This window comes from Schistocerca piceifrons, chromosome 6, assembly GCF_021461385.2.
Source record: "Schistocerca piceifrons isolate TAMUIC-IGC-003096 chromosome 6, iqSchPice1.1, whole genome shotgun sequence".
Lineage (NCBI taxonomy): Eukaryota > Metazoa > Arthropoda > Insecta > Orthoptera > Acrididae > Schistocerca > Schistocerca piceifrons.
In genome coordinates this window covers 8,471,532-8,485,360 of record NC_060143.1, presented here as the reverse complement: position 1 = coordinate 8,485,360, position 13,829 = coordinate 8,471,532, and the positions used below count along the sequence as shown (strand labels likewise).

Below are 13,829 nucleotides of genomic sequence, written 5' to 3'. Positions count from 1 at the left end.
TAGTAAATACACTAGGTCACTGTAGTACAGTGGATAAGGGGTGGAGAGTTGCTTCACATCCTATCTCCAAATATTTTTTATTCACCTTCGCGACGTCTAAAAGGTTCTAGGGCTATCTTATTTATTTGACAGAATTCTGTTCTGTAGTATTCGATATATGCCAAAAAGCAAATACAGCGTAGGTGCGTTACACACTAATAAATTCCACTAAGTCGTGATCGCGGTTGCGACATAACTGCAGAAGTACTAAATCTCTTACTCCCCTATATGGTACAGAGTTCTGCTTAGACTGAATCAAATGTACCATCAACACAATGCGGTATTTGGTGACGCAGCATTCCTAACGATTTCAGGCGGCTGCAGAGACCAAAGACCTTGGAAATGCAGAGATAGTTACCTAACTGACACCCTGCAGCTGGCGCATTATTGTTTAAGTGTGTGATACAGTGATTTATTGACCATAGTGAAATAAGCGTGTACTGTAGGCAAACATTTATAATCTATGATTTCTTCTTGTATCAAATGTACCATCAAGGCAATGCGGTATTTGGTGAGGCAGCATTCCTAATGATTCAGGCGGGTGCAAAGATGATTGCCTGTCAGTCTGCAGCTGGCGCACTATTACTAAAGCGTGATGCAGTGCTTTATTGATCGTTGTGTAAATAAGCGTGTACTACAAGTGAATATGTATCGCCTATGATGCATTGTTGTTCAATTTTCATCTACATAACCGAGGGACGCTGAAATAAGTAGTAATTTAACTACAGGGTTATTACAAATGATTGAAGCGATTTCACAGCTCTACAATTACTTTATTATTTGAGATATTTTCACAGTGCTTTGCACACACATACAAAAACTCAAAAAGTTTTTTTAGGCATTCACAAATGTTCGACATGTGCCCCTTTAGTGATTCGGCAGACATCAAGCCGATAATCAAGTTCCTCCCACACTCGGCGCAGCATGTCCCCATCAATGAGTTCGAAAGCATCGTTGATGCGAGCTCGCAGTTCTGGTGCGTTTCTTGGTAGAGGAGGTTTCAACACTGAATCTTTCACATAACCCCACAGAAAGAAATCGCATGGAGTTAAGTCGGGAGAGCGTGGAGGCCATGACATGAATTGCTGATCATGATCTCCACCACGACCGATCCATCGGTTTTCCAATCTCCTGTTTAAGAAATGCCGAACATCATGATCGAAGTGCGGTGGAGCACCATCCTGTTGAAAGATGAAGTCGGCGCTGTCGGTCTCCAGTTGTGGCATGAGCCAATTTTCCAGCATGTCCAGATACACGTGTCCTGTAACGTTTTTTTCGCAGAAGAAAAAGGGGCCGTAAACTTTAAACCGTGAGATTGCGCAAAACACGTTAACTTTTGGTGAATTGCGAATTTGCTGCACGAATGCGTGAGGATTCTCTACCACCCAGATTCGCACATTGTGTCTGTTCACTTCACCATTAAGAAAAAATGTTGCTTCATCACTGAAAACAAGTTTCGCACTGAACGCATCCTCTTCCATGAGCTGTTGCAACCGCTCCGAAAATTCAAAGCGTTTGACTTTGTCATCGGGTGTCAGGGCTTGTAGCAATTGTAAACGGTAAGGCTTCTGCTTTAGCCTTTTCCGTAAGATTTTCCAAACCGTCGGCTGTGGTACGTTTAGCTCCCTGCTTGCTTTATTCGTCGACTTCCGCGGGCTACGCGCGAAACTTGCCCGCACGCGTTCAACTGTTTCTTCGCTCACTGCAGGCCGACCCGTTGATTTCCCCTTACAGAGGCATGCAGAAGCGTTAAACTGCGCATACCATCGCCGAATGGAGTTAGCAGTTGGTGGATCTTTGTTGAACTTCGTCCTGAAGTGTCGTTGCACTGTTATGACTGACTGATGTGAGTGCATTTCAAGCACGACATACGCTTTCTCTGCTCCTGTCGCCATTTTGTCTCACTGCGCTCTCGAGCGCTCTGGCGGCAGAAACCTGAAGTGCGGCTTCAGCCGAACAAAACTTTATGAGTTTTTCTACGTATCTGTAGTGTGTCGTGACCATATGTCAATGAATGGAGCTACAGTGAATTTATGAAATCGCTTCAATCATTTGTAATAGCCCTGTATATTGTTCGTAGTTTCAACTACGAGAGCAAGAAAAGTAGCGCGTTGACTCTGACTTCACGTGGCACGCTTGTGAATGTCGACAGAAGAACTTTACCTTTGATTATTTTCTTTTAGAGAAACGTGTTTTTTACTTTATGCACTTTACTCTTTGATTTTTGTCTTATTACGATAGAGAAATTAGGTCACTGTCTAGTCTGCGATGTCATTCGAATGTGCCTACCTCGAGTGTTGATCTAAGATGGCGAGTGGCAGTCCCCTTCGAGACCACAGAGTGCCATGTTTTACTTATAATAGCAGGACACGGCATCCATCTTGAATTTAATGGCGAAGCAAAGCCACCAATTATTTAGATATTTTACCCACGGATTACAGTTTCAGCTTGTTGACGCTTTTCTGGAGTAAAAGCGTTCCTGCAAGTAGAACGGTTTGCGCAAGAATACTATTACGGGAGGTGGAATATAGAATGTGGAATAGGTCACAGAGTTTATAAATGGTGAAGCTTCATTAGCCAAAATCGTCTAATTTGGAGCACGGCTATGAATTATATTTATGTTAAAAATCACCACACAAAATACAGCATGCTCTTACAGAGAAGCCGGCCGAAGTGGCCGTGCGGTTCTAGGCGCTTCAGTCTGGAACCGCAAGACCGCTACGGTCGCAGGTTCGAATCCTGCCTCGGGCATGGATGTTTGTGATGTCCTTAGGTTAGTTAGGTTTAACTAGTTCTAAGTTCTAGGGGACTAATGACCTCAGCAGCTGAGTCCCATAGTGCTCAGAGCCATTTGAACCATTTGAATCTTACAGAGAGACCTGCTTTTTAAGAATGCTACTTTTACTTACTTAGGATAGCTCTCGCCGTCACACTGAATATTGAGTTGTATAACAAGCCTCGATAACGTATGAAATCTTGAGATGAAATTCACACTGTAATTACTTTCCATTTTAAATCTTTCAACCAGCACACAATTTTGTATGTAGATGTTAATTTTCTTTCCGTTGGCTTCCTTGCATCAACCAACACTTTTCTAAATACTGCTGGGTATTCCTCAGAACAATTTAACGCAGCTTTCACAAACAATTTTTAATACAGCTCTCACAATCAGTTGTCACTCCTCAATCGTCCGCAGCTGGAACAACAGAAGGCTGCTGCTAATCCAAACTTCATTTATTTTACTCATTTAGTTGCAGATTCTCCTTGGGCAATGCCTGTAGTTAACAATTCATATTTCCAGACAAACATTTGCGAAGTTCATTTTACAAAAAAACTGTTTAACGTACAATAGTTTGATTTTACTATGTCAGAGTGAAATTTACAGTCGTTTCATTTACACTGCATTGCATCATAGACTTTACATATAATTACGTACATGTACAGATTACAAGCACGACTGCAGCTTCCCTTATAACTGATCCTAGAGTTGAAAATAACATAATGTTCATTCCAACACATTGGTAGCGGATTTCCGGTACAGACTGACCTCTTCCACACAGAAGCACGAAATAAAACGATTAAACACGTTCTTAGCGAACTAAACATTTCAGATGCTGATTGTTGCAACCCGCCCTGATGAATTCGAGGAAACACTTAAGCATCAGAATCACAATACGAAATATGGTAACATGCTCCGAATCGTCTTCAACAGAATGGGTATAGGTTAGGAACCGGATTCCTCGTGGAGAGGCGATGGGTTGTGTCACGTTCCCGATCCTAACCTCACCTGCAAGTCATACATGAAAAATAAATCAGTACTGCAGCAGAATACAACAATATCACGGCAAACATCTGGTGTCTGTTAAAAAGGAAGATCTTGAACTCGCTATGGATGCGTTCAGAAGGCTGGAACTGACAAAAATAACCAGGCAGTGAAAGATTTTGCGATGTCTCTGTTCGGGACTGCTCTTCTGTCCACGTAATTTACCCTGGAAGGAACACACATCAAGGATTTACTGAATGCTTAATTTGGGTCTGGGAAATGACGATGAGGAACCTCAGGCTGCAGAAGAAGAAAATGTGCATGCTGAACAGCCACCAGTTGAAGGTGACAGTGGAGGTGCTACTGCTAAAGACTGCACATCATTCCTCATTCTTCGAATGCTGTAATTTGTGACTGCAGTTATCTGTCACCTTATTTATGTCATTTCATTGTAAGCTAGCCATTTTTGTTACTGTTTTTGTGGAATAAAATAAAAGTGGTCAGCGCTACAGAAGAATGTCAATCTTAAGGGTCCGGGTTCGATTCCCGGCTAGGTCGGAGATTTTCTCCGCACAGGGATTGGGTGTTGTGTTGTCATCATCTTCATCATCATTTCATCCCCATCGACGTGCAAGTCGCGTAAGTGACGTCAAATCGAAAGACTTGCACCCAGCGAACGGTCTACCAGACTGGAGGCCCTGGTCACACGACATTTATTACTTTATTATCCGCATTTAGTGTTTTCTTAAGTGCAATGATGGAACGAGAGTATAACCATGAAAAACACTTCCATACCGTAACACTACTCCCTGTGTACTTGACTGTTGGTCGTATTCATGACGGCACATAACGTTCTTCACGCATTCGCCAAATTCAAACACTTCCATCGGACTACCGCAGAGTATAGCGTGATTCGTCACTGCAAATCACTCGTTTCCAGTCAAATGGTTCAAATGGCTCTGAGCACTATGCGACTTAACTTCTGAGGTCATCAGTCGCCTAGAACTTAGAACTAATTAAACCTAACTAACCTAAGGACATCACACACATCCGTGCCCGAGGCAGGATTCGAACCTGCGACCGTAGCGGTCGCTCGGTTCCAGACTGTAGCGCCTGGAACTGTACGGCCACTCCGGCCGCCGTTTCCAGTCATCGACGGGCGTCGCTGTTTACACGACCTCAGACTCCACGTGGTACTGAGTACAGAAGTGTGTTCCTTATAAGGAGCTGCTCGACCGTTGCAGCCCTTTGTGCGAGCTGGACAGCTCGTAGCACTCTATAACTCACGAGTGATTTCATGCAATGCTCGAGAAACCCTCTCAGCCAATACTTGAGGCCAGTCCGGTCTTGATTTAGCTGCGGTTGTTTCTAGTTTAGCTGCGGTTGTTTCTTCGCGTGTCCTCTACATAATCGCCTTACCAACAGTCGACTTGGGTAGCTTTGGAAGGATTGAAATAGCTCTGATGGATTTGTTACTCTCGTGACGTCCTACGATTTGTTAACATTCGAAGTCACTGGGCTGTGCTGACCGACCCACCCTGCTGTTACTGCCAGTCTATGACTACGCAACACTCGCTGTCTGTCCGCCTCTCACGACATCTAGATATAAGTTGGACGGTACTTAGGGGAGTGCGGATACTTTTGACCAGATCGTGTGTTCCAGTTCTGTACGGCCCTGTACGCCTGTGTGTTGGCAGGCCCCGGCGCGGCGGAGTCGCTGCTGTGGAACATGGTGGACGCCCGCTACTGGCGCTGCGTGCTGAAGCGCAGCAACAGCTGCCCGGACCCCGAGATACGGTTCTTCCTGTACACGCCGGAGGCCGGCTGGGCGGCGCGCCGGCAGGTGGACGTGCGCTCGGCGGGCTCGCTGCGCCGCGCCGGCTGGGACCCGCGCCGCCGCAACGTCATCATCGTGCACGGCTTCAACGGCACCGAGAGCAAGACGCCCATGACGCTGCTGCGCCGCGGTGAGCGCTCCGGCCTCGCGCGCAGCGGCCGCGGTCGCGGTCCGGGGCAGGCGAAACACCTGCACTCCCGAGGGATCTTACTAAAGGAGTCCCAGTTAGGGACAGGGAGTGTCCCTTGTATGAATGCATGGTTTCCCGGCGATATGACTTAATAAAATTTCCTCGGGCTTCCAGCCGCGTCAGGTGGTTCAAATCCCACGAGCTTTCGATCGTGCTCTTCCCGGTCAGTGTCAAGTGCTAAGACTGACTGCTGTGTCGCCGTGGCCGCGTCGTTATATAGCAGCACTGCTGGCTGTGACGTCACTGGTGCTCTCTTCCTCGCCGTATATGGTAATGTTGTCATTCCGCGTCCGTCGCGCCCGTTTTAACATCGCGATAGCTGGGTCCCAGGCTGTGGTGAGATGCAAACCTCCGTCCTTTTTTATGCTGTTTTCAGAGGTTTTTATTTCAATAGCTTCTTTTATGACGCTATCCCAAAGTTCCTTCGTCCTCATAACGACAGATGTTTCTTCGAATAGAATTCGGTGTCCATTTTCTAAGGTATGTTCTGCCACGGCTGACTTTTCTGGATAGCGTAGGCGTAAGCACCTCTCGTGTTCCGTCCGGCGTTGTTCCACCGTGCGTACTGTTTGGCCGACGTAGTAACAGCCACAATGATATGGTTTCCTGTACACACTAGGCGTTCTAAGCCCTAGACCGTCCGCTACGGTCGCAGGTTCGAATCCTGCCTCGGGCATGGATGTTTGTGATGTCCTTAGGTTAGTTAGGTTTAACTAGTTCTAAGTTCTACGGGACTAATGACCTCAGCAGTTGAGTCCCATAGTGCTCAGAGCCATTGAACCCTAGACCGTCCTTCACAGGCCTCATGACCTGTCGAATTTTTTCTGGGGGCCTCAACACCCATGAAATGTTATACCTCTTTAGAAGCCGGCTTATCTTTCCCGACACTGGAGTGTACAAGATACCATGTCAGTGCCGTGTGGCTGTTACTACGTCGGCCAAACAGTACGCACGGTGGAGCAAAGCCGCTCGGAACACGAGAGGTGCTTACGCCTACGCTATCCAGAAAAATCAGCCGTGGCAGAACACACCTTAGAAAATGCACACCGAATTATATTCGACGTAACATCTGTCGTTGTGAGGGCGAAGGGATTTTGGGATAGCGTCATAAAAGAAGCTATTGAAATAAATGATGACTAACTGAAACCCTCAGCTACCGACAGGTGTTGTTGATATATCTCGATGTGGACAGCTGAAAATGAGTGCTCCGACCGGGACTCGAACCCGGGAGCTCCTGCTTACATGGCAGACGCTCTATCCATCTGAGCCACCGAGTACACAGATGAATAGCGCGACTGCACGGATTTATCCCTTGCACGCTTCCCGTGAGACACTCATTCCCAACTGTCCACAATTCTACATATGTAATGTACCTTACAGACATTTGCCCATTCACTCATTACTCGCGCACGCTTTGGCGATTCCCGGAAGAGTTTGGGCAACCTGTGCGCATTCGCACAGACGAAGGTCAATGGCTGGGAAGCCTTAACTCTATATATATATGAAGACAGTAACTGTTCTCGAAAGAACAGATTACTGTTGTTGACCGTGCAGCTTTTCCCTGGAATAAATGAGCAGGAGATCCTGGGTTCGAGTCCTGGTCGGGGCACACATTCTCAGCTGTCCACATCGAGATATATCAACAACACCTGTCGGCAGCTGAGGGTTTCAGTTAGTCATCATTTATACCAGGGAAAAGCTGCACGGTCAACAACAGTAATCTGTTCTTTCGAGAACAGTTACTGTCTTCATATATATATATATATATATATATATATATTGAAATAAAAACCTCTGATAACACCATCAACAAGGACGGAGGTCTGCAGCTCAGTACAGCCTGGGACCCGGCTATCGCGATGTTAAAACGGGAGCGACGGAAGCGGAATGAAAACATCACCATATATGGCGAGTAAGAGAGCACCAGTGACGTCACAGCCAGCAGTGCGGCTATATAACGACGCGGCCACGGCGACACAGCAGTCAATCTTAGCACTTGACAATGACTGAGGAGAGCACGGTCGAAAGCTCGTGGGATTTTAACCACCTGACGCGGCTGGAAGCCCGAGAAAATTTTATTAAGAGAGTATCTCTATTCATAAATGTTCCTCTTGATCGCATGTAACAACATAAGAGGGGCGCCCAGTAAGTAATGCATCACATTTTTTTCTTAAAGCAGGTTGGTTTTATTCTGGATTCCAGTACACCATATTATTCTCCACTCTTTAAGCTACAAAACCCCATTTTTCAACATAATCATAGCGACGGCCCTACACCACCTTCCTGGAGGGCCGGTATGCCCGCATGATACGACTCTACTGGATAACGTCGCAGCCAAAGTCTTGCTGCATCAATAACCTCCCCACCATCCACGTACTGCTTCCCTTGGAGTGCGTCCTTCATTGGGCCAACCATGTGGAAGTCCGGTGCCAGATCCGGGCTATAGGATGGATGAGTAAGAAAAGTCCAGCTCCACTTGGATACGCAGAATTTTGTGATGCCTTGCTTTGTCATGCAGGAGGAGAAGTTAACTTGCACATTTCCCGAGCGTAGCACAACACACTTCAGAGCTGATCGTTGCACCATGAGGGAAGACGTCAAGCAGTATAACCGCATCGGAGTCCCAGAAGGCCGTCGCCATGACATTACTGCCTGAGGGTGCGGCTTTGGATTTTTTCTTCGGAGAAGAGACGGTACGGGGGATCTCCGTGGATTGTCGTTTTGTTTTTGGTTCCAAGTGATGAAATCACGTTGCATCGTCTGGAACGGTGTTCGACAAAACATTGTCACGATCAGCCTTGTAAGCAATTCCGCATCTTTGGTCCTTCGTTGATGTTCATGGTCTTCTGTTAGGCGGCGAGGAACTGTGCAGCCACACACTCTTAAGTACCCGAACTGGTGGACGAATGGGTCAGCAGCACCCTCAGAGACGTCCAGTTCATCCGCCGATCAACTCGAGTGAGAGTGTCCACAGGTTCCGAAATTGCAGGAGTCACAGCTCTGTGCAGTCAGTCGGCACACGGTTTGCGCGACCTTGTTGCCATGATTACAGGCGCCTCGCCTAACGACTCAGCGAGCTTTTGTTCACAGCCAGGTTTCCATATACATGCTATAAGCGCCTATGAATATCTGCGATCCTTTGGTTTTCCGACGGAAGAAACTCAATGACAGCTCTCTGCTGAGAACGCACCTCCGGTAGAGACGGCATTTTGAAGGTTATGTATAACGTTGCGCCGCCACCTATCGAAACTTCATGAAACTATAGCGGCAAAAGCGGGAATATTCCACGGTGGCCCACAGTAAATTCCACATTTTTTCCAACTGAAATTGACACAGAAAAAAAAGTGTTACGCTTGTCGTAATTCACAATTTCGCCTAATGTGACAATAACACGATCAGTACACCGGAAATCCAAAAATACATGACAAATATAACAACGCTGACAGCCATAACATACCATTAAACGTATGCTGATGTAAAAGTCAGTGTCAAGTAATATTTAATCCCAGATACAAAATAAATGCTAGTAAAGTTCTAAGGGCGTCCTGCATTTATTCATACACAAGCCTTAGTCGGTGGAGGACGCTAGCGCTGAGATATGTAAGTAATCAGCTTCGTATGTTCCACAGCTTAAAACAGAATATTAACGCTAATTAATTAAAATGGTTTCACGAATGTGTCTAACAATGAAATACCATGTATTAATCCTAATTAATTAAAATACTTTCAAGTGCGTGTCTAACAATGAAAAACAATGTGTATAAATAAAACCCATACTTAAAATCAGAGTAAAATGGTATAATATCTACTAATAGAAAACCTCTTAGCAGACAAAGTAAATGAAACATGACATTGTGTGAAAGGTGAATAAATTAAACAGCAAATAACTAAATGAAGGTCTCGATGGTTGACAGCGCGTTCGGTGTGTCCAGGCGACTCCACCGCATGGTCTCTCTGTGGAATGTTTTGCTTTCATGTGGTGGTGATTCGGGGGCGGGGACCAATTTTTCCTTCCGCCGGTGGCCAGCATATGTGGCTCATTGTTTCTGATCAGACGACTGGCCACTCTGTGTAATAAAAAGAAACTGAGTGACGTTCTCATCGATGAAATCTGGAAGATGTCGTGCGACATCCACCCAGAACGATTGACAAAAAGACGACAAAGAAACAGATAGAAAGAAAGAAGGAAAAAATGTCGAGCTGCTGAGCGGACACTCTGAATGCGCTACCAGCCATCAAGACTAGTAATTAAAATAATTATGTTTCGTGTATTCTCTTTTCATACAGTGTTGTGTTACATTTACTTTGTAATGCTAAAATGGTTTTGATATAGGTATTATACCACGTTTTACATATTTCAGTGTGACTTTAAGAGTAGTTTTTGTTTCTACAGACTGTATTTTATTTTGTGCTTTATTGTCAGACATACACTTCAGCCATGTGAAACCATTTCAGTTAATGATTATGAAGATTCTATTTAAGTTATTGAATATATGACGCTCTTTATTTATGTGCCTCAGCACTAGCGCCTTCTAACAGCTACAGTTTGTGTACGCATAAGTGTAGGGTGGCCTCAGGCCGTAACTAGCAGGTATTATGTTCCTCCATGTACATATAACTTGATGCTGACAATTCTATCAGAATTGTTACGGCTGTCAGTCATGTTATATTTTTTATTTATTCCTAGATTTTCTGTATATCTGGCCTTCAGCCAACTGAACATACTATTGTAGCACTGTTGTTGTTGTGGTCTTCAGTCCTGAGACTGGTTTGATGCAGCTCTCCATGCTACCCTATCCTGTGCAAGCTTCTTCATCTCCCAGTACCTACTGCAAACTACATCCTTCTGAATCTGCTTGCTGTATTCATCTCTTGGTCTCCCTCTACGATTTTTACCCTCCACGCTGCCCTCCAATGCTAAATTTGTGATCCCTTGATGCCTCAAAACATGTCCTACCAACCGATCCCTTCTTCTAGTCAAGTTGTGCCACAAACTCCTCTTCTCCCCAATTCTATTCAATACTTCCTCATTAGTTATGTGATCTACCCACCTAATCTCCAGCATTCTTCTGTAGCACCACATTTCGAAAGCTTCTATTCTCTTCTTGTCCAAACTATTTATCGTCCATGTTTCACTTCCATACATGACTACACTCCATACAAATACTTTCAGAAACGACTACCTGACATTTAAATCTATACTCGATGTTAACAAATTTCTCTTCTTCACAAACGCTTCCCTTGCCATTGCCAGTCTACATTTTATATCCTCTCTGCTTCGACCATCATCAGTTATTTTGGTCCCCAAATAGCAAAACTCCTTTACTACTTTAAGTGCCTCATTTCCTAATCTAATTCCGTCAGCATCACCCGACTTAATTCGACTACATTCCATTATTCTCGTTTTGCCGTGGTTGATGTTCATCTTATATCCTCCTTTCAAGACACTGTCCACTCCGTTCAACTGCTCTTCCAAGTCCTTTGCTGTCTCTGACAGAATTACAATGTCATCGGCGAATCTCAAAGTTTTTACTTCTTCTCGATGGATTTTAATACCTACTCCGAATTTTTCTTTTGTTTCTTTTACTGCTTGCTCAATATATTACTTTCTTTCTATTTTTTAACATATCCAACGATGGCAGTAAACTGAAACGCCATTGTGAATTATATACGATAGCGATATGCAATCAAGGCACATACTTCTGAATAACGTGCATATGTAATGATTTCTTCTGTGCAGATGCACACCAGACACTACTGATCAGGCTCGAACTCTTACGAGAATCGGCGAAATGATACGAGTAATGCGGATATGGGCAAGGATCACTACATTCATAGTTATGGATAAGTTGAGAATTTGGATCCGACAGGAGGCGTGCTAGGGTAGTCTGTGCTGTTCCGACGACCACCGTGTCCGGAAGTTGCAGTGTTCAATGCATGTGCCTAGTAAACAGGACACCCAGGGTCAACTTCCAGTCCAGCACAAATTTTCAACTCTCCCCATTGATTTAAATCAATGCCCACCTGCAGCCAGTGTCTGCAATTCCTTTGTGTCTCTAAATCGTCAACTGATTAACAGTCTGTTATATTTTTCGAGGAGGGGTCTACAATCTGTACAAAGTTATTAACTTAACCGATGGTGTTTTTATTTGGCTATAATTAACATACCAATGTATACACTACTTACACATTGGAGCTGATTGCGCCACAGCGTCAGATAACGTAGAAATTTGCACATTACGTTCAATTTTCATGTAGAGCTTGTACAAAATAGCTTGGCCCAGAAGCAGGAATTATCCTTCTCAGAGCTGGATGGCGAGTTCATCCCTCTGTTCTAAAGGGGCAGCCGCATTGATTTGTTGTTGGCTGATTAGTTGTGTGCTTTGTCCACTAGAAGTGGTTATTTCAATTGCTCAGGCACCGATTTTCTTACAATCAGTACTCTAGTCAAGACACTACTGACTTGTCGAATTGTTGATCGTACTGCCATAACATGTTACTATGATCGTTTGCAGACTCGCTAGTTGTAGCTTCTCCACCTCTCCCCACTACTACCGTTCTACCCTTCCCTACCAACGTGTCTCCGCAGGTAGGGGCCAAGTTATTTTGTTCGTACTTTACGCATGCGTGCGAGTGTATAAATACCTGCAGTGCTGCATCTACCTACATCTACATACATACTGCGCAAGCCACCACATAGAGCCTGCGGAGGCCACCTAGTACCAATTGCCCTACTCGCAAACAGGCCGAGGGTAAAAGGCTTACCTACTGACTTCCTATGAGCCGTAATGTCTCTTATATTCGTGGTCCTTACACGAAATGTAGGTTGGTGGAAGTAGCTTCAAACGCCGGTTCTCTAAAATTTTCCCAGTTGTGTTCTGCAAAAAGGAAGTCTTCTGCCCTCCAGGGATTCCCATTTGAGTTCATGAAGCATCTCCGTAATATTTGCATGTTGACCGAACCAACCGATTACAAATCTAGCAGCTCGCCTATGAATTGCTTCAACGTCTTCCTTTAATCTGATCTAGTATGGATTACAAACACTCGAGCAGTGCTCAAGAATGGGTTACACTAGTGTTCTATATGTGGTCTCTTTTATAGATGAACCACACTTTTCCGAAATCTTCCAGTAAATCGAAGTCGACAATTCGTCTTCCTTACTACCATCGTAATATACTTGTTCCATTTCATATCACTTTGCAACGTTACGCCTAAGATGTTTAATCGATTCTGCTGTGTCATCGGCACACCGCGAATACTGTATTGGAAGATTACATGGTTGTTTTTCTCATGCTCCACATTAACTTACATTTTTGTATATTTAGACCAAGTTCCCATACATCACAGAAAAAGATATTTTGTTTAAGTCATCTTGCATCCCCCTACAGCTACAAAATGACGACACCTCCCCGTACACCATAGCATCGTCAGCAAACATCCGCAACTTGCTGCCCAGTCAGTGCGTCAGGTCATTTATGTGTACAGAAAATAGAGCCGTCCTTTAGTTAGTCATCACAGCAGAGTGCCACTGCGTATTCGGCCACCAGCCGCCTTATTCCATTTCTTTAATCACAATTGTCGTGATCGTTACAATTACTGCTTTCAACTCTTATGAGTCATCATTGGAACTAAAAACAGAGAAAAGACAATATCCAACATTGCTGTGAAACATAAAAAAATTTAAATGCAAAATAAAAATAAAACATACACAGCTATCTTGTAACGAAACTGTTCCGTCTGTAATGGTCAGTTCAGGGACATTAGCTGCCTTACCTGCTCGCGCGTCGTACTTACAAAATGGATCATGTAGGTCGGTAGAGGTCGCATAAGCATGATGGCATACACGTGTCGAAAGTTAAAAGGTTCTGTTTCAAAAACACTGTAAAATAATTTTTGTTGAATTTTTTCTCAAGATATCGTCCGTCTTTTATTTAACGATTTTTCTGACCTTTTACCTGCACGAGAGGCTGACATCGTCGAAGGTTCACCCAACAATGCTG

General features: G+C 44.5%; 1 protein-coding gene across 1 annotated transcript in view; it reads left to right on the top strand.

Annotated features, from left to right (window-relative positions):
• Nucleotides 1-588: 588 nt before the first annotated feature.
• Nucleotides 589-13,829, top strand: part of LOC124802793 (lipase member H-B) — an 89,421-nt gene continuing 76,180 nt past the window's right edge. Inside the window, exons 1-2 of the mRNA XM_047263795.1 lie at nucleotides 589-598; nucleotides 5,500-5,769. Of these exons, the coding sequence (XP_047119751.1) occupies nucleotides 589-598; nucleotides 5,500-5,769 (280 nt within the window). The remainder of the gene's footprint in view (nucleotides 599-5,499; nucleotides 5,770-13,829) is intronic.